Source organism: Marmota marmota, unplaced genomic scaffold, assembly GCF_001458135.2.
Source record: "Marmota marmota marmota unplaced genomic scaffold, marMar, whole genome shotgun sequence".
Classification (NCBI taxonomy): Eukaryota; Metazoa; Chordata; class Mammalia; order Rodentia; family Sciuridae; genus Marmota; species Marmota marmota.
This window is the reverse complement of record NW_026000026.1, coordinates 80,718,211-80,737,963: the sequence shown is the minus strand read 5'-3', so window position 1 is coordinate 80,737,963 and position 19,753 is coordinate 80,718,211. Positions and strand designations below refer to the sequence as shown.

Genomic DNA, 19,753 nt, shown 5'->3' with positions numbered 1-19,753 from the left:
CCCAGCAGCTTGGGAGACTAAAGCAGGAGGATCAAGATTTTAAAGCCAGCCTCAGCAATGGTGAGACACTATGCAACTCAGTGAGACCCTGTCTCTAAATAAAATACAAAACAGGGCTGGGGATGTGGCTCAGTGGTTGAGTGCCCCTGAGTTCAATCCCCAGTACCCCTCCCCCTAAAAAAAATTAGCAAATTGGTCTCTTTCCCCCACCTGGAGCCCTAAACAAAGAGAGATGGGAAGGGCCTGGCCCTTTGTAAAGGGAAATTTATTAATATCCCCCAAAGCACAGCCCCTTCCTTTCCACCCCAATCAAAGCCTTGCAAACACCTGGGCCTCGTATTTGCAAGGCCTGCGGCCCTTTCCTATGGCAAGGCCCTGCCTCCAGTGGGTGGGCAGACCAGGAGATTCTTCCCTGGGACCCCCTAGGCTCCTCCCAAACCTGGTCTTCCAGATCCAGCCCTCACCTGAAGGAAGGGTAGAGGGGACGCTGCAGAGGGAAAGAAGGCAGCTGAGGAGGGTGATGCCTGCGAACCCTGGTCTGTGGCTCACCCGATGAGGACTTCAGCTTGTCCATATGTGACATATGTAGTTTCTAAGGGCCCAGAGTTCATCTTCCTTCCTCAGCTCCCTGCCACTCCCACCACTGCCACAGAGAAGGGCAGAGCAAGAGTCAGAAGCCAGGAGAGCTGGGAAGGAGGCGGCTGAGCCTCAGTTTCCCCATCTGTCCAGTGGGAGCCGGAGCACCCTGTGCGGCCTGCCTTCCACTCTCAGCAGTAAGGAGACACTGTAGGAGGATGACCTCATTTGGTATTTATTAACAATCAACCAAGAGAACACAGAGGGGTGGGGAGATGCCAGGAGAGGCAGGGCAGGAGGGCCCGCCATAGCCCCCCGGGGACACCTGCCGCACCCGGGAGGGCCATGTGCTGGACATGTGCTCAGCATGCCTGCGCATCTCATTTCTCAGGGACCCACAGCTCCAGGACTGCCCTCTGCCCTCATGCCTTCCCCGGAGCAGGGTGGGTGGCATCAGGACCAGATGATCCTGTTGGGACCATCTCTGAGACCCTCGGTTGCCCTTGACATTCACAGCCAAGACCAATTTTCCAGCAGCGCCTGGAGCTGGAGGTGATGGTAGGGGCTGCCAGGATGGGGCAGAGGGGAGAGAGGCCCTGGGTCCTAAGACCCCTGACTGAGACTACCTCCACAGCAGAGGCTGTTTGTCCTCCCTGGCGCAGGGCACAAGGTCCACTGGGTGAAGGTATGGCCTCTCTGACAGCCTTCCTTTCCCCACCCCCACTCCAAGTCCTAATTCAGGCCACCAGCACCTCCACCCCGCCCTCCACAGCCTCCCACTTCTACCCTGTCCCCTAACCAACCCTGAACAGGTCCAAAATGATATTCTGTATCATGCAAATCCCCTCCCACCCCCACCCGTCCCTCTCCTCTCTCCTTGCTGTTCTTCGCTCTGACTTGAGCCCTCTTGGAACCTAACCCCAGCATCTCTGGCCACTCTTGGTTTTCAACCCAGCAGGTCAGCTTCCTCCTGGCCCCACCAGGCAGCTCTGGCTGAGGCCCTCCTTCTTTTCCCTCTCTGCAAACCTCCTCCTCCTCCAGGACCCTCGGCTCCCACCCCTTCAGGGAGCCTGCCTGCACACAGGAACCCACAGGGATCTTTCTCCTCACTTAATTTATTGACCTTTAACTCCCAGCGACTTGGGAGCTTCAAATGCCTATGGCTGCCCTGAACCCCAGGTTCAAGTTCAGTTGTGTGAAAGTGTGGAAGGACAGCTTCTGGAGCAAAGGAGGATCTGGGCCCTGAATGAAATGGGAATGTGGTGCCCACTGCCCCAAGAGAAAGGGAGCAACCAGTTCAGAGGCTGGGGGCCAAGTCCTCTCGGCCATGTGACCTTGGGCCAGGCCCCACCCTCCTTGGCCTCACATGTTCATCTGCAAAGTGAAGGCTGAACTGTCTTCTCATTTTGAAGGGTGTGTGTGTGTGTGTGTGTGTGTGTGTGTGTGTGTGTAGGGGGCTGGCCAGAGGGTTCAGGCAAGGCAGAGGTCACAGGAGAGACTTCAACTTGTCCTGGGGACACCAGCATCTCTGTAGCACTCTCCCGTAGCCTCTCAGATTCCCGGCAGTCATGGCTGCCTCTTGCAGCCCCCATAGAGGGCCTGTGTGGCCCCAGACAGGGCCTCCCGTCTGCCTGCCTTCTGCCTCACATCATGGACTCCTCCTCCTCGGCAATCTCTCGGTCCACCTCGATGGCCGTGTTCTCGAAGCTGGTGATGCCCCCGTACTTGCGCATGTGCACCATCAATGGTTTGGGTGACTGGCTCCCAGCCAGCGTGGCCACGTACATGCCTGTCCGGTTCTCCTCCAGCGACGGGCCCCAGTCCATGGCTGGCCGGCTGGCCTGCTGGAGCCTCTGTGACAGAGCAGAGACAGCCGTAGAGACACCAGCGGATGCTGAGTGCTTTCTGCGGCCAGGCAGCCAGCAAAGGCCTGACCAGTCACCTGGTTGAGTCCTTGCAACAACCCCAGGTGGAGGGGGCGCTCTACTACTTCCCCAAAGGAGTGGTTCCATGTCTGAATGAGAACCCTGCTCTGCCGCTTACAAGCTGGGTAGCCTGCAGGTTCCGTCTGTAACTTGGGAGTTAGGAGCTCTCACAGGGTCATTGTGAGGGCTTTGAGATGACGCATTTGGCAGAGTGCTGGGGACAGGGCAAGGCTATGCAGAATTTGGCTGCTATGATCACGGGGCAGGGTCCTCTCCTGAGCATCCCAAGGTGGATCCAGGAGAGGTCCCCTCCGGGTCCCTTCCTTTAAATGCTGAATCCAAAGGAACTGGAGGTTTTAGGAAAAAGCCATGAGACAGGAGAAACAAGGTGGGGGTGACAGCTGGCCCTCGGGCCTCTCTCCGCCCTGACTCTAACCGTTCCCTCTCCGAGCCCCTGCTTCCACGGGAGGAGGGTGCTGCTGAGATGATGACTAAGCCTGGACATTCCAGAGTTCCTCCTTCCTGGACCCCGTTCCCAGAGCCCTCTGCCTGCCCTGCCGGGGAGGAAAGCCCCACTCCCTCAGGGAAAGGGAGGCCACTGACCGTAAGGGAAGCCACAGGCTGCAGGTCCTGGGGGAGATACTGTATGTAATGCTCTTGGCCCAGGGCCTTGCACACTTGACTTTCCCAGCACGGTGACACTTACTGAGAGGCAGGAACCCTGCTGCTCAGAAACCTGCAATGGCTTCTCCTCTCACTTTTAATGACAGCCAAAGTGTTTACCATGGGCTCTGTCTCCTGTCCCATGAACCTTCCTGACCTTGGTGCCTGCCACTTTCCCTCCACTCCCTCTGCTCCAGTGGCACCCACCTTCTCACAGTTTCCAGGGCTTTACCCCCATCACCCTAGAATGCTCTCCCCCTAAACACCTACATGGATCACTGTGTCCATTTCCCCAGTTCTCTCTGAACACCCTGGCTATTCCTGAAACTCTGGTTTCTGATTTTTGTTTTGTGTTTGTTTTAAGTATAGCACTTACTACTACAGGGTGTGTTTACTGCCTGCCTCGTCTCCCACCTTAGAACACAGGCACCTTGAGAGCAGGGATTTACATATGTTCCCAGCTGAACTCCAGTGCCCAGACCAAGTTCCTCCAGCTTAACGCTACTGACATTTTGGTCTGGAGAATTCCAGGGCTATGGTGGGGCTGCCCAGTGCCTGGAAGGATGTTTAGCAGCATCACTGGTGTCTGCCCGCTTGATGATAGTAGCATGGCCTTGTCCCCTTTGTCCCCTCCATCTCAACTGACAATGTCTTCAGATGTTGCCAAGTGCCCTCTGAGGGCAAAATCACCCTCTGTGGGAACTCCTGGTCTATCATTGAGCATTTGGCATATTCCAGCTAAGAGTTAGCTTATTTAATCTTTACAGTATCTTCTTGAGAGGGGATACTTACCCTTCACCCACATAGATGTGTCTGAAAGTTAATGCTCAGAGAGATCAGTTAAGTTGCCTGGATTTGAACCCAGGCAATCTGACGCCATCCTACATGTTTTGAGTATTCTGCTTTTCTGCCCCCACAATGCTGACTACCATGGGCTCACAGAGTAGCTGTTGCGGTCCTTATTTAAAGCTGGAGAAACTGAGGTTCAGAGAAGTGCAGTAACTTGCTTAGGATCATTCTTGCTGTGGGCAAATGGCAGAATTAGGATTCTGATCCTAAGGAGTCCATGCTGGAAGCCCTGGTCTCTGAAGACAGCACTCTTGAGCTAGGCAGCAGCTCCTCTGCAGTGCTGACCGTCCCTCCCAGGGAGCCCCAGCAGGACGCATGCTCCACTGGGTTTGTGGGCAGCTTCTGCAGCAGGGAGGGCGGGAGGTGGTGGCTGCAGGGAGCCCAGTGTTGCCAGGGGCCCATCAGCAGGGTTAAGGACCCTGGGCTTCCTGGGAGCTAAAGCTGGCACCCGAGCAGCCTCCCTGTGCAGACTCCCTGCAGACCACCCCTTTAGTAGCAAGGTGGTGGAGAGGAGGGTTCTAAGGTTCAGAGAAGGGAAGGATTTGCTCATGTCACACAGCAATTGGAAGCAGAGCCCCTATGGTCTGAGGTGTGCGGCCACAACCTGTCTGCTGCTGAGGGGTGGAGGGCATGCACCTTCCTCCAGGTAGAGATATGGAGGTGAGCTGAGGGCAGCAGAAGGTCAGTGCAGTAGGGTGGCAGGGAGCAGTCTTGTGCTGGTAAACTGGCCCCAGGGAGAGGGAAGGTGGAGGGGGAGCGGGAGGGAATGGAAGGCTGCTTTGTAGCTGATTCTCCACCTCTATGGAATCCAAGCTATTAATGGTTTAACAACAGGTACATACATCCCTGAATATTTAACCATTAGCTCTCATGGGACAGGACCAGCTGGCTCTATTGCTCTATTGCTATAGGACAAGGTTAGGGAGGGGGTAGGATGGGTGTTAGGAGGGTGGTCTCCAGGCTCTGTCTGGTCTCAGGCTCCCTCCAAGCTTAATTCATGATGTCAGCCTCTGGCCACCAGAGACTCTGAGCCCACAGCCTCAAAAGTGAAGGGCTCAGTGCATAGATGGTGCCCTGATGCTCAGAGCGGGGCAGAATCTACTGTGGTCAAACAGCTCACCTGCTGGCCCATAGCAGGTCACTATTTCCCTCTTTCAAGGCCAGTTGACCCCTGTGCCCAACAGCTTGTACTCTCTCTGTTTTCTAGGTCTCTCCACAAAGCCCTGTCCATAGTCCTCACACCATCATTCTATCCCTGGCCACCTATGAGATACAGCAGGACTCTTGGGCACAGGAGAAGGTGACAGCCCACCCTCTGGAGTCTCTCAGTGGTCTTTTGACTGAATTCCACATAAAAACTTGGGCTGGCCACCTGAGTTCTCTGTTCCACTCATGGGGGGACCTTGGACTTGGACTGGTCCAGTTCCGTCCTCCAAGGCCCCTCTTGTTGTGAGGAGCCACGAGTAGAACTTGAGCCCCTGAATCTGCCCAGTTCATGTGGGTCCCTGGATACGGTGTGGGGGCCAGTGTTTTCTGTTCTAGTGGAAGGCCCAGGGCAGGGCACAGGTCAGAAAGGCTGAAGGTGGACAGGGTGGTGCAGACTCACCTCCCAGAGAGAGCCCTCCTCTCGAAGCACAGCCACTAGCATGCCAGCTGGGATCATGAGGCAGGACAGCAGGCCCATGAGGATGCCCAGCAGCTCGGCCCAGGCGGGGAAGCGGTAGCTGCCATACTCTGAGGGCTGGTACTTGACGATGCTATACACCAGCAGGGCCTGCAGGGTGGGTGACCTCCAGCATCACAGGGGCCTCAGGTGGGCCCCAGGGCTTGTGATGACCCAGTCTGAGCTACCTTAAAGCCTGAAATAGGCCAGCCCAGGACCATCCCAAGACCTGAGAGAGCTTAGCCCAAAGCCATGCGGTATCCTAAGTTATACCAGATCCTAAGATGGTCCATCTCTGAAGCCTTTGCAAGGTTGGGGCTAGCCCAGCTCCAAGCTGACCAACACTAAGGCCTGGGACTGCCCAGTTCTGAAGCACAAGAAAGCAAGACCAAGAAAAGACCAAGAAAGCACAGTGCCAAGGCCCCAGCCCTGAGGCCCTTGGGCCTGGGAAAGTCCCACCCATTTTGCCAAAGAACTGTTGAGCTCAGCTCAGCTGAGCTATGAAAGTTGGGGACCTTGCAGGGGGAGCAAGGTCAGGATCCTCATGCCCACCCTGCAGCCCTGCCATAGACTCCACTCTGGGCCAGGGTGGCCCTACCAGACTGAGTTCACAGAGGGGACCCACGTGCTCAGCCTGGGGGCCCCAGCCACCAACCCACCCCCCACCCACCCGTGGTTACCAGGAGTGTGGCTGGGGACAGGAACAGCCAACAGGCCCTGAAGTAGAGGCCCGGCTTGAAGCCCAGCATCATGTGGATGTCTCGGCAGAACCTCTGGATGCCTGCATACAGCGGGAGGGCAGGAGGAGGAATGGCCCTACCCGTAGCCCGAGACTGCCAGAGCCCCTCCTCCACCCCAAATCCCCACCGGAAGTCCTGGCCTTTGGGGCCAGGGACCCAGGCAATAGGGGCCCCAGGTAGACTCCATTCTCCCACCTCAGGGAGCCTGGACTCTGCCTCTCCCGCCTTCTCACCATATACCCGGGTGACGGCAAGGCACGTGGTGATCACGACCACCATCAGTCCAAAGCTGGCACTGTAGTCATCCAGAAGGACCAGCCAGTACATGCCTCCCTGGAACACAAGACACAGCTCTAGGGTCCCCTTCAGCCCAGCCTCGTTCTCCGCTGCAGCTGCCTGTCCTGGCAGGAGTGAGCAAGAGGCTGCCGGGGGAGCCCTGTGACGCCGTATGACGGCGTCTACCTGCCCAGCCCTGTACCAGTAGCACCTCAGGGAGCCTCCCTGCTCTGTAGAACCCCCCCTTTTACCAGTTAGGAGAAACAGGCTGAGGGAGGTGAAGTCAACCGAGGTCACTCAAGCAGGAGTGAAGCGTGACCCAGGCCATTCAGACTAGGACTCTCCATCAACAGGCCAAGCGACCTCCCTGGGGAGACCAGGCCTGGGAGGGACAGCTTCCTTCAAAAGGGGGATTCGTAGGCGGCTCAGTGACCACTCCTCCAGGCCACAGGTACCAGAGTCCAGCTCCCGCCATCCTCCCTGCGGTCCTACTCACGTCGGTGGTGAGGATCAGCCCCATCAGGTACATGGCCACACAGATGAGGCCTGAGAACACAGCTTTCTTGGGCCGCAGGTAGTACGGGAACTCGTCCGTCACAGCTGTCACGATGGTCTCCAGAAAGGCGAACTGGACGGTGGGGGCGGCAGGCTGGGGTCAGGGTTCTGCCTCCCCCACCCACACCCCAGCCCAGCCCAGGCACCAGGCTCACCTGGCTGTCCAAGCCGAGGGTCAGAAGCATGAAGAAGAAGAGGAAGGACCAGAAGGGGGACAGGGGCAGCATGGTCATGGCCTGTGGGTAGACCACAAAGGCCAGGCCGGGGCCTGGGCCAAGGGCACACGGGGTCAGCAGTTTGGGGCATGCCATGGCCCCCACATTCACACTCAAATACACACGATCACACACACGCATTTGGGCATGCTCATCTAGCTCAACTCAGAGACATACATGGACTGTACCCTTCCAACGCTGTCTTAACTCCTAGGACACATTGTAGGTGCTCAATAAAAACCTGACAGAACGAGGATCTTGATAATGAGTGGGTGGACAAACACAGGATCCAAACATAAAACCTCATTAGAACACACATTTGTTTGTACCAAGAATCTCACTAACACACACTTCCATATCCACTGGCACCGCACACAAGATCATCCTCACTCTGATTCACTTACACACAGACGTCTCACCCAGGAAGTGACTCAACTGGACAAACAAGGCAGGAAAGATAAGACGATCTCCTACAAAAACTCATTTACCTCCTGACACAGATTAATGTACACTCATTTGCACACCTATGCCTTTGCACTTGGACATCCAGAGACCAACCAAAAGATGTTCATTTGCATGCACATTTGTGCAACGTGCACACACACACACACACACACACAGCATACCCATCCACAACCTCTCTGGTCCACATGTATGCTCCCTGGCCCAGCCCCAGCTGTGGCCGACACGTGCGTTCACACTACACCTGGCAGCCTGCCCACCTGCTTTGGCTACTTGGTCCACAGGCACACCCAGTTCCTGAGACATATAGCCCAGCACGGAGAAGATGGCGAAGCCAGCCAGGATGCTGGTGATGGCATTGCCCAGAGTGACGATGAAGGTGTCTCTGCCAGGAGAAGTCCGGGCACAGGCCAGGGTGAGCCGGCCACACCCTCTACCCCTGAGGCCCTCCCTGGCCCGCCACTCTCCTTCCTGCTTTGACCCCAGGCTGCGGGGAAACTGCAGGCACTGACCTATAGATGTTCTGGTGAAATGTGTTGTAGGAGGCAAAGGTGAGGAGACCCCCGAAGCCCACACCCAGGGAGTAGAATATCTGAAGAGCAGCTTCGATCCACACCTGTGTGGGCGAAGGACAGAGGTGAAGGGCAGAGAGAAGGGGCTGGTTTACAGCGGTGTGCAGAGGCCCAGGAAGAGAAGCAAGGGACGGGGCTGGGCTGGGGGACAGGCATGGGGAAGAGCCAGCCCCACGACATGGGCCAGGAAAGACCCTGCTCCGACTTCCACTGTGGGGTGTGCGGGGCTCCTTTCCCCTCTCGGGGCCTCGGTTTCCCACCTAGCATATAGCTCACCTCTAAGCTTGGTTCAGTTGTAAAGGAAGGAGCACCTAACGTAGTTTGCAGTGGATTCATCTGACAATAAGCCCAGGTAACCCTTGACTTCCTGCCTAGAGTCAGAGGGACCTGCACTGAGTCCCAGCTTCCCCAATTAGTAGCTGTTTAGCCCCAGGAAGCCACATCGTCACCCTGAATTGCTGATCCCAGGGCAGGAAGGACTGCACCACTGCTCCGGAGCTCAATGCCAGGGCACAGTCAGGCACTGTCATGGCCAATAAATAATAAATGTTAGCTGCTGGTACCCTGTTGTTCTTGTCATTATTCCTAATGCCTTCCTTGTATGGAGTTCATCAGATCTGGGCTGAGATTCCCACTGTCACTCTCTATCTATGTCACTTTAAGCTTGTCACTAATTCTGTGGACCCCAGTTTCTTCATCCATACAATGGGGAGAATAATGTCTACTTCAAAGGATTTTTTAAAGAATGATAAATGACATGAGTACATAGGAAAGACCAGCCCCAGTGCCTGCTGCTGGGAGCTCCCCACTTGGAGGTCTCCTGCCTTCGGTTCCCCCACTCCCCGGAGCCCTCTTTCCGCTCCTCCATTCAGGTCCAACCCCTTGCTCTGCATCCCGCCCCGAGAACCTCACCTTGGAAGACAACAGGTGGTGGAACTGGGGGGTGAGATAGAACTGGATGCCCTTCCAGGCCCCAGGGAGGGTCACTCCGCGGACCAGCAGCATGAGCAGGATGAGGTAGGGGAATGTGGCCGTGAAATACACCACCTGAGAAGTGACCAGTGGGAAGCTGAAGGTGGGGGACCCCCCAACCCCTCCTCTTCCTGAGATCCTCATCAGAGACACTCTCCTTCCCTACCTTCAGGTGGCACAAGCCAGGAGCCAGCCATCGTCCTGTGTGCGTCTCTTCCGTCCCTCCTGCCACCCTCCATCTAACCATCAACTAAGTGCTGTCACCCTGCTCCCCAAGTGCACCCCAGGTCCATCTCCACTATTGCCCCTGGTCCAGGCCAGCATCACTGGTGAGTGGCCGGCTCACCCTGGCCTGTGCCCGGACTTCTCCCGGACTTCACCTTGCCCCTGCAAACCCGCTCTGTGAGGTCATCACCCCCAAACTCCCCTCTGCCCTTCCTCTTCCCTCTCCCAGTCCTCCAACCACTTCTTTCTTGAACCCTGTGAGAGAGCATCCCTCCCTGCCTTGGCTCTGACCTTCAGCACCCCTCCTCTCTTTCTATATGCTTCCTGCCCTGTCTTCTTTTATTAGCTCTGTTTCTTGGGGTCAGCACCCCTCAGCACTTAGCAGAGAGACAAGTTGTAATTTACAAATGACAGAGTGAGCGGCAGAAGGTTTCCAAGTTCTTCGAAAATGGCTTCCTTGCCCCTCCATTCCCTACAGTGGACTCCTGTGGCTTTGTCCCCTCAGCATCTAGTTTGCCTTCTTCAGGTAACGGTACCCCAACTTGCACTAGTGGGGTGGACTCCATCCTCAGCACAGGCACCTCACTCTCCCAGCCACAGAGATCTGCTCAGGGACTGGGGCACAGCCCAGCCTACCCAGCAAGACTAAATTCTACAAGATACTGAGGAAAAGGTGAAATGTTCATCGAGAAGGTCAAGTCTAAGTCTAGAGCTGCTGGGGCAACCTCAGGAACAAAGCCTGAAGCCTAAAGGAAGACCACACAGGGCAATGCATTGTTGGGAGACCAGAAAAGCCAATTACTGAAAATATTCGTGAAACCCCTGGACCCAACTGTGCCTGAAGCACACCCTCTGGACCCCAACTGAGTGTAACATCTGGGGTCAGGTCACAGGCATCTCCAAGAGCCCTGATTCATATACCCACCCTCTGAGCACTCAACAAACTTGCTGGGCCCCTCCAAAGTGCCAAACCCAGGGTAAGGATGTCAACTTGAAAACCCTGTGGATGCTGCCCTCAGCAGGCTTCTGGTCTGGCAAAGTGGCCTTCCCCTGATCCCTCTCACTTCCCATCTGTCATCAGCAATGTCCCCATCTCAACACCTACCCCTCCCCTCTTCCCAGGGAAGCCTGTCCTTTCCCCAGCCTCTGGGAACCTCTGCCCTGCCCCCAGGTCTCTGGTCTCCCGGGCTTCACCTTGCCCGAGGACTTCACACCCTTGAGGATACAGAGGAAGACGATGACCCAGGCCAGCAGCAGGCAGAGGCAGAGGTTCCAGCGGATCTCCCCAGGACTGCCGATGCCCTGGCTGCCCTGGATGTGCAGGACATAGCGGCTGTGGAGATAAAGAGCATCCTCTGTCATCCTGCCACACTCTACAAGCATGGGGCAAAGCTGTGTCCACCGTGCCAGGCCCCGTGCCTCTCCTCCCAGCCCCCTATCCTTTCCTGACCAGCCTGTCCCAGAAGGCTGGCCTCTGCTGGCCCCACATCAGGCTCCCTTCCTCTTCCACTTCCACTTGGGTTTGGGTGAGGGGAGGTGACAGCGGGAGGCTGAAGGTGGAGAGGTGAGGGTGTGGACATTTGCACACATGTTTATACACACTTGCACATGACCATGTGCCATCCAAGAGTCCAGCTGTGCCTATATCCCTCTGAGCCATGGTTCTTGCTGGGCAGCCCTCGTCCAAGGCTCCTTTTCCCTTGATTCCCTCCCCTCGCCTCCTTAGTTCAGGGCGGGCAGGTGTCCACCTGTTCCATGTGCCCCACGTTTCCTTGTGGATTCCCTGACCCTCTGTGGAGCCCTTTTACTAAACCCCCTTCAGTGCCATCCGCCTCCTGCCCCCACCCATCTGATACAGTGGGCCACGGCATTGCCATGGAGACCCCTGGCAGCTTCCAGAGACACATCAAGTTCTTTGGTTTGTCCTTTCCTACGGGTCAGAAACACTCTTCAGCAGGCACAGAACTTTGGGAGGCCTCGAAATGGAACAGAGAGATGGACCATGTTAGGGACTGACATATTTTAAGATATGAGGCCCATTTGGGAGAAATTCCTAAAAGCAGCTCCATGCAGAGGCAGGGATGGTGGTACCTCTGGCCAGCCAATGGCCCCTACCCAGAGATCAGGCTACTCTAGAATGTTCCATGAGATTAGGAATCAGAAGTACTGAGTGTCAATACTGCCTCTGCCATTAATTATTGAGCAAGCCTCTGGGCCTTGCTTCCTCGGCTATAAAATAGGGCACTGGGACAGGCTGATAAGCAGCGATGTCCTTCTGATGGCCATGGCTCCCAGGGCTCACAGTGTGCCTGGCCCTGTGCTGATGGCTTTACGCCATTTCCTTGTTTGAATCTCACAGCTGTCCTGCTCCATTATAGACCCGACTCTCCTCTACGACTAATCTGACATGCTCTTTACTGTGTATGCTTTTTGCCCTTTGATGTAACAGGTGCCCAATAAATACTTATTAAAAATGAATGAGTACATGAGTGGTTAGCATCCTATTATCACTGTCACAAAGGAGGAAACAGACTCCAGAGTGTCACTGTTACTGTCATCACCAACACCATCATTATCACCAGCGAGCTTTTACTGAGCCTTTACTACCCACCAGACTGGACTGCCTGATTTACATGCAACGGCCTCGGAAATACCTACTATCATTGCCTTCGTTCTAAAGACAAAGCGACGGGCACCAAGCAGATTGCTCCAGGTCACACAGCCGGCAGGTGAAGGGCTGGCATTAGAGGCCAGAGTCCTCCCACCCTAGCACCTGGACTCTGCCTTTGAGATGACACTGAGCCCCTTGGGGGGTGCTGCTGTGTCCCCACCCTCTCTTCGGCTGCCCTGCACGGTGTAGGGGACCCTGGGCCCGTGGCCAGGCGGGGCTGCCTGACCTCCAGTACTCCTCGCTGGGGCTGACGGTGCTGGTGAGGTTGAGGGGCAGCGCCCCGTTGCCCTCCTTGGCGCCCCGGTGCTCCAGGCAGCGGCCTGTGTTCCACCAGTTGCCGCAGTGCTCCCAGGGCAGGGTGCTGGTGAGGGAGGCGAAGAGGTAGAAGAGGACGTAGGCGATGATCATGTTGTAGTAGATGGCCACCAGGCCCACGATGAGCAGCATGGCCGCGCCCGCACCTGCGGGGCAGAGGGGGGCCGCTGGGTCGCTGGGCCTCGCCCTCTGCAGAACTCTGCAGCCAGGCGCAGTGGCCCTCTGGGAACCTGTCACTGCCCAGGGCTTCACGTCCCCCTGCCTGGAGCTTAGTGGGTGCAGTAGAGCAACCTCCCTGCCTCCAGAGGCCCAGCCCAGGGACCACGGAGGCCTCACCTTTGAAGAGGGGGCTGATTTTCCAGACGGCCAGGGGTCCCAGGCTGGAGAACTGACCAAGGGAGAGCTCCAGGAAGAAGAGGGGGATGCCGCAGATGGCCAGCATGAGGAAGTAGGGCACCAGGAAGGCACCTGCAAGGAGGAAGGTTGGAGGGGCTCGGTGGGTCAGCGCCCCCCGTGCCCAGCTCTAGCCACCCACAACGCCCCCGTGGTCAGACTCCACCGGCTGGTGCACGCAGCACTGCTCCTGTCCACTGGGACTGTGCACTCGCAGGGCTGTCGTCTCTTCATCCCAGGCCACTGAGACCACCCGGTGCCCGGAACAGGGCTGACGGGAGCAGACACTTGAGAATGAACCAGGGGATGAAGGGATTTTATGTAGAATAAGTGTGAACTCCTCACGGCAGAAGTCAATGCTCTGCGGAATCTGGCCCCAGTCCTCCAGTCCCCTCTCCTCCACCCCACCTCAGACACTCGTGGCTGCCACCTGTGGTTTCGTGGGCCAACATCCTTTCCCTTTTCTTCTCATATAGGCAGCTTTCTCCTTCAGAGAACCGCCCACCACCATATGGCTCTGGAAGAGCTGCCGTCACACCAGCCAGCGCCTCTGCCCTCCCTCCCGCCCCACTGTGGGCACATTTCCCAAGCCGGGGACATCAGAGATCTTCTCTGTAATGCTGTAGAGACTCATTCAGACAGAGCAGTTCTGGAAAGCTCTGGGGTGGCTAAACCTGGCCGAGGAGCTTCAGAGTCATTCCAGAGATGTCTCCACCGCAGCTCCCCCAACCACAGGGAGGAAGCCTGTCTCAGGAAAAAATGAGGTCAGCACGCAGAGAGAAAGAGCAGGAAACAGGAGAGCAGAGGGGCAACTGCAGATGCCGGAATTCCAGGAGTTTGGGAGGCCCCTCCAGGCACACATTCCTAGACACAGAAACGTATCTTTGCTTTGTTCATCTAGTTTTATGTGAATTTTTCTCATTTTATATCAAAAAACTTTCTTTTTTTGGTATTGGGGATTAAACTAGGCGTGCTTAACCACTGAGCCCTATACCCAATGCTTTTTATTTTATTTTTTTTCCAAGACAGGGTCTTACTAAATTGCTTAGGGCCTTGCTAAGTTGCTGAGGCTGGCCTCAAACTTGTGGCTTCAGTCTCCTAAGTCACCGAAATTTGGGGCATGGGTTACCAAGCCTGGCTTTAAAAGTAGGACTGGCAGAGATTGTTGGCAATACAGAGACCTAGTGGGAGCTAGGTCTGGAGAAAACAGTCTCGAGTTGGACTATGGGGTCTGCTACTGTGGGACCTTGGGCAAAGAGTCTGGCCTCTCCAGCTCCCAACAGCCTCATCATTTCCATGGTGCCTACCCAGAAGGGTTTTTTTGTTTGTTTGTTTTGTTTTGTTTTTGTGGTGCTGGGGATTGGACCCAAAGCCTTTGCACGCGAGGCAAGCACTCTACCAACGGAGCTATATCCCCAGCCTCTGGGAGGGTTGTCATCAGGGTTAAATAAGACAGGCGCTTAGCCCAGGGACCTGGCAGAGGAGAATGGCGCAAACTTGGCTATTGTTAATGAGACTTAGAAGAGTAATGTGATGGAGAAGCAGGGGCAGAAAGGATTTTTTTTTTTTTTTTTTTGTAATCTAGGAGAGACTGTGTTTGCATTCTGACTGGAAGGAACCAGGAGAGGAAGAAATGTTGGAGATTTGAGAGGGGGAATGATTGACAGAGAAGGACTCTGGAGGAGGAGAGGGGAGGGGGAAGGGATGGGAAGAATATCAAAAGCAGGTTGATTATTTACAGGCAGACACAGGCCTTTATCAGGAAGCCCAGGCAGCTCCCTCTGCCCATCATTCAAGGCCCAGTGGGTACTGAGCCTCAGGAAGACAGCAAAGTGGGTATCCATCCTGGGCATGGGAGGGATGAGAGAGGGGCATAGATGATGGAAAGGGACAGGGCAGAGTAAAGTCCCCCTCCCAGGCCAAGGTCTCCAGCAGTCAGTGGCTGAGACCACATTCTACCTCATTCTACCCTGAGCCTTGGCCGGTCACCCCTGATAGCCCTCAACATCATGAGGCCCATACCTCCTCCATTGGTGTAGGCTCTATAGGGGAAGCGCCAGACGTTGCCCAGGCCCACGCAGTAGCCAATGCAGGACAGCAGGAAGTCCAGCTTGCCTGTCCAGTTCCCCCGGTCTGCAGCAAAGTCCACATCCATGTCCACATCTCCCTGGTCGCTGGGGGTCATCAACAGGTCTGGGGTGATGGGCTGCCAGTAAGACCAAAGAAGAAAGCGAGAGTGAGGCCAGGCTAGAGATGTGACCCCATGACAAGAGTGTAGACTTGAGCAGGCAGAATGGAAAGACACTCTACCATCACACAACCCAGTGCTCTGTGTGGACTCACGTGGTCACATGCAGGAGGGTCTCGTGGCCTGGCAGGGTGGCTTGCGACACTAAGAATACTACCTGGTCCTGTCTTAGCTAACAGAGGTCAAATCAAGAGATGGTCTTGGTTTTATTTTGATGTTGCTGCTGCCACCACTGGTGATGATGGTGGTGGTGGTGGAGGTTGAGGTGGAGGTGGTGATGGTGATGGAGGTGGTGATGGTAGAGGTAATGGTAATGGTGGTGGTGGAGGTGGTGATGGTTGTGGAGGTGGTGATGGTGGAAATGATGGTAGTGATGCTGATAGTGATGGTGGAGGTGATGCTGATGGTGGTGATGGTGGAAGTGATGGCCTTACTAATGGTCACCAACTACTGGGCACTGCACTAAACATTTTACTCATATCACCTGTTTTCTTTCTTAAAACAACTCTGAGTTGAGTACTCAACTAAGGGTCATTCCAAACATGAGAAAAACTGAGGCTGAAGGTCTTTCCCTGGTTGGCTAGAGAAATAACTAGGTCCTGAGCCCTGAGTTTCCCGGGATTAAGGGCCTTGTCTTTCCTCACTATACTGGAGTTTGTTTCCTTTCTAGGCACTTGACTAAGACAGACACAGACGTGTGGAGCATGTCCAGAGGGCAGATGGCCAGATGGAAGGGTATTCGGGAAAAGAGGTTATAGGGGGACAAAGGGAAGAAGCTGGGAGCCCTGAATACCGGAAGGTGGGACTTGGTGGGACGTGGGCTCCTTAAGGGAGGGACTAGACTTATGCCCTATGGTTCAAGGGGGCTTACTGAGGACTGTGGATTTGGGCTCTTGGGAAGGAAAAAGCTACTTAAGCCCTGATCTGTCTCAGAAAGTTGCAATCTTGCTGTCACAAGAGCAGATAAGAGCAGAGGAGAACAGAGGCCAGCTGTCTCTGACATCCCCTTCCATGACTCCAAGTGGGTGGAGAAGTCCACTGGGCATTCTCCCTTCTAGCTGGGCTGGGAGAGGTGGCCCGCCTCCAGCCACTTGGGATCCTGGACTCAAGTCATGCAAAGTGCCATGGCTGTAAGCACTTACAGGGAAGTCCAACAGTGCCAGGGTGACCATCTAAAATTCTAAGAGCAGTTCTCAGCCAGAGACCCAGGAATGGTCAGGAGAAAGGGCAGCCACATCCTGCCTGCCTTTGCAATGTACAGCTGTGTTGGTACCAGGCCTATTGGTGAGCAATGTCAAGGTCTTCAGATAAGTAAAAGGAGCCCTCACCTCCTGCTGAGCCATGCTTTGGAGGAAAAGCAGAGTCAGGGGACTGTAATTCTAGTCCAAAATCTGTGCTAATACAGTGCGAGGCTTCAGAAGCCTTCTGAGCCACTGTTTCCCCTCTGGACAATGAGGGCATTAGATGGATCAGCACTTTCAGAAACATGTCCCTTGGGATGTTATAGGTATTCTGTGGAAAAAGCATTCTTGAACCAAAGCGGTTTGAGGAAAACTGGGGTTAACACAAAGCAGGACATGTTTCTTTGCTACAGGAACTTTAACAAGTCAACGTGCATAATGACTCCCAAATAGGGACTAGAATGAAGTATTTCCAAATTCTATTTCAGAAAAATAGTCTCAAAAAGCAGCATGCTAGGATGTACATGGGGAATCGTGAGTCTAGACAGTCTCAGTTCTGATGGTCCATGGCAAGATTCACCAGAGATTTTGCTGGAGCCACTTATAAAATCTGCAGGCCAGATCGGAGCCCAGCCCAGGGGCTCAGTACTTGCTATGGTCAGACCGGTTTCTTATTCTAAGATTGTCCATGCTAAGCAGGTGGTGACAGGGGAGGCTTTATGGGTATTGGTCATGTCATCATCGCTGGGGTCAAGATGATGCAAGGAGGACTGGGGCGTGTGGTTCAGTGGCAGACAGCTGGCATAACAGGTGTGAGGCCCTGGGTTCCATTCCTAGCACCACCAAAAAAAAAAAAAAAATGGTGACAGAAAAGTAGAGATGTCATGAGAGCAGCAGGACCAGGGGTGTCTGGCTGCAGTGACAGAATTGGGCCATGCATCAGGTGGTGGCAACACTGGGATAACAGCTTGGGCTGACTCTCAGTGACAGTGGTGACCATAGTAGTAGTGATCTTGTCTGAGGCTGGGCATGGTGATCAGCACAGCCTAGCATGATTAAAGGGGATGGTGACCATGACAATGACAAAGATGCTTTTAAAATATCATTCTCCAAGGGTTGCTGGACCGGCGGTTCCTTAGCTGGGGTCGGGGACAGGCTGAGGTGAGGGTGGCAGTTCCCACATGCACATGAAACCCTCCCTTTCCCTAAGGCCGCCTCTCGGGCTGGGGGAGCACCAGTCTTCTAGAACCTCTCACTCCCAGGTGGGCTCCGGGAGTGAGGCTGTAGCAGCCAGTAGGCAGGCCTATCACCTGAGACCCCCTGCCCCATTCAGGCCAGCTGACAGGAGGTCCTGATAATGAGACTCCTCAGATCCCTCCAGAGAAGCTGCCCTTTCCATGCTCACAGAGCAGTTCCAGCTCTGTTTCCATGGAGACAGGAGTTCCAAGAGCAGGATGCTGACAGCTCGTCCCCCTCCTCCCCCAATCAGAGGGAAGCTTGTTCCTGCTCCAGGGCCAGGGGATGGGGTCCTTCAAAGCTGAGCCAATCAGGAGCCCACCTGCAGCCCCCTGCCTCACTGTGGGGTGAATCCCAGGAGGTTGGGACTGGTTGGGAGACAGAGGATAGGAACCAAAAAAATGGGGCAGGGTCAGAAGCTACAAGAGTCACTTCACACTTCCACCTATGTGGGCACTCTCAATCTTGAACCCCCCACCCCCACCCCAAGGTCATGCAGAAATGCAAGCCTGCGTTGTCAGACCTCCGCCCTCTCTTTTAGGGATCAGCAAATGTAGGTCCCACTGCAGGGGCTGGGAGAGGCTGGACTGCCCAAGCCATGGCTGTCCTCCCTTCTTCAGGACAGAGATAGACAATAGGAATCTGAAGTCCAAGTTCATTGTTGTGTAGGGGAGGAAACCAAGTTTCAGGGAAGGGAGGGGATGAGCCCAAGGTCAAATATTTAAGTTAAAGGCAGAGCAAGACTAGGACCCATGTCCTCTGACTCCCAGTCCAGTGCTCATCTCTGAAAGATGCTGGTGCTGATTCTAGCATTTTCTTATTCCCTGCTCTCTTCTGTTCAAGACCAAAAGGGACCCTGAGAAAAGGTGGCCCCAGAACTGCCCTATTGGTTCTAGGTTGCTTAGCCTCCTGCCAGGTAAGCAATAAGCCTCATCTCTCTGGGCCTCAGTTGTCTTTTCTGTAAAATGGGGATGATAAGACCTCATTTCAGGAATCATTGGATGATTGAATGAAATAAGGTTAGCTAAGCTCCCAGAAAGACTTCACGGCACATGGCTGTTTACATAATGTGTGGCCACAGGCAGAGAGGGGTAGGGGCTCTTGTGGAAAGGAGAGTGAAAAACAATGGGTATAGGTTCCAAATGACTCACAATAGGCCCCAAGAAGTCACTCAGGTTGGTCAATTAAAAAGACCCACCTACTGCTGAGGTTCTGAGTCTGGCGGCCCAGGGCAGAGCCCCTGAATGAGTGCAGTTGGGCAGTAGGTGTGGGGAGGAGACAAGCCCCCTGATGTCTCCTCCCATTCACTTCCCCTTATGCCCACAGTGCCCTGTGTCCCCACCTCACACAGGGGAAGGGAGGGCTTTAGTGTCTCTGTAACGGGGAAGGCCCAGCTTAGAGGATGGAGTAGTCCAAAGTCACAGGGCAAGTGGCAGCTGCAGTAATAGTAACCAGGGATTCCGACTCCTTGGCTAGGGCTGGAACTATTAACTCCAAAGCCCGAAAGCCTCCCCCAGTGCTTCCCCTCCCCACACCCATAAAACTTGGCTGGGAGGCCCATCCCCACCCAGAAAGGTGGGGAGGGGCTGAAGTCTGTGGCCTCGGTCCCCACCCCAGCTCCCACCCTCCACCTCCACTGCCCATCCTCTTGGGCCTCCGATTCCCGCTTCCTGCCTCTGTTTCCCTTCAGCCTGACAGAGGGACAGCCTGCGGTCTCACGGGGGAACGTAAAGCTGCCAGGAAGAGGCAGGGGGACAGGGAGGAGGCAGGTAGTGGCCCAAGGGCAGGAGCAGGCAGGAAAGAAGTGGGGCTGCTGGAGGCTGGCAGAGGCTGCTCCAGGGGAGTACCAAGACACGCGCCAGGTTGATCCCCCACCCCGAAACCAGTCCCGCTCCGGGCTGGCTCGGCTTCTAGGGTCCGCCACCCTGCAATCAGCGGAGGCGGGCGCTGGGCAGGGGAGAGGCGGACGTGTGGCCCGGCTGCCGCTCCCCGGCGCATCCCGGGGCTCGGCAGCCG

General features: G+C 55.3%; 1 protein-coding gene across 2 annotated transcripts in view; it reads right to left on the bottom strand.

Moving 5' to 3' along the window:
- Window positions 1-790: 790 nt before the first annotated feature.
- Slc6a7 (solute carrier family 6 member 7) overlaps window positions 791-19,753 on the bottom strand; it is a 19,279-nt gene continuing 316 nt past the window's right edge. The window contains exons 2-14 of one of the 2 annotated variants that reach the window (XM_015486161.2): window positions 15,095-15,278; window positions 13,016-13,147; window positions 12,591-12,825; window positions 10,888-11,026; window positions 9,409-9,543; window positions 8,437-8,540; window positions 8,185-8,309; window positions 7,403-7,515; window positions 7,189-7,320; window positions 6,650-6,749; window positions 6,357-6,457; window positions 5,620-5,787; window positions 791-2,429 (exon numbers count right to left, since the gene is read on the bottom strand). In XM_015486161.2, the coding sequence (XP_015341647.1) occupies window positions 2,220-2,429; window positions 5,620-5,787; window positions 6,357-6,457; window positions 6,650-6,749; window positions 7,189-7,320; window positions 7,403-7,515; window positions 8,185-8,309; window positions 8,437-8,540; window positions 9,409-9,543; window positions 10,888-11,026; window positions 12,591-12,825; window positions 13,016-13,147; window positions 15,095-15,278 (1,878 nt within the window). In that variant the 3' untranslated portion in view covers window positions 791-2,219. The remainder of the gene's footprint in view (window positions 2,430-5,619; window positions 5,788-6,356; window positions 6,458-6,649; window positions 6,750-7,188; window positions 7,321-7,402; window positions 7,516-8,184; window positions 8,310-8,436; window positions 8,541-9,408; window positions 9,544-10,887; window positions 11,027-12,590; window positions 12,826-13,015; window positions 13,148-15,094; window positions 15,279-19,753) is intronic. The other variant, XM_048811795.1, reaches the window with a different exon arrangement.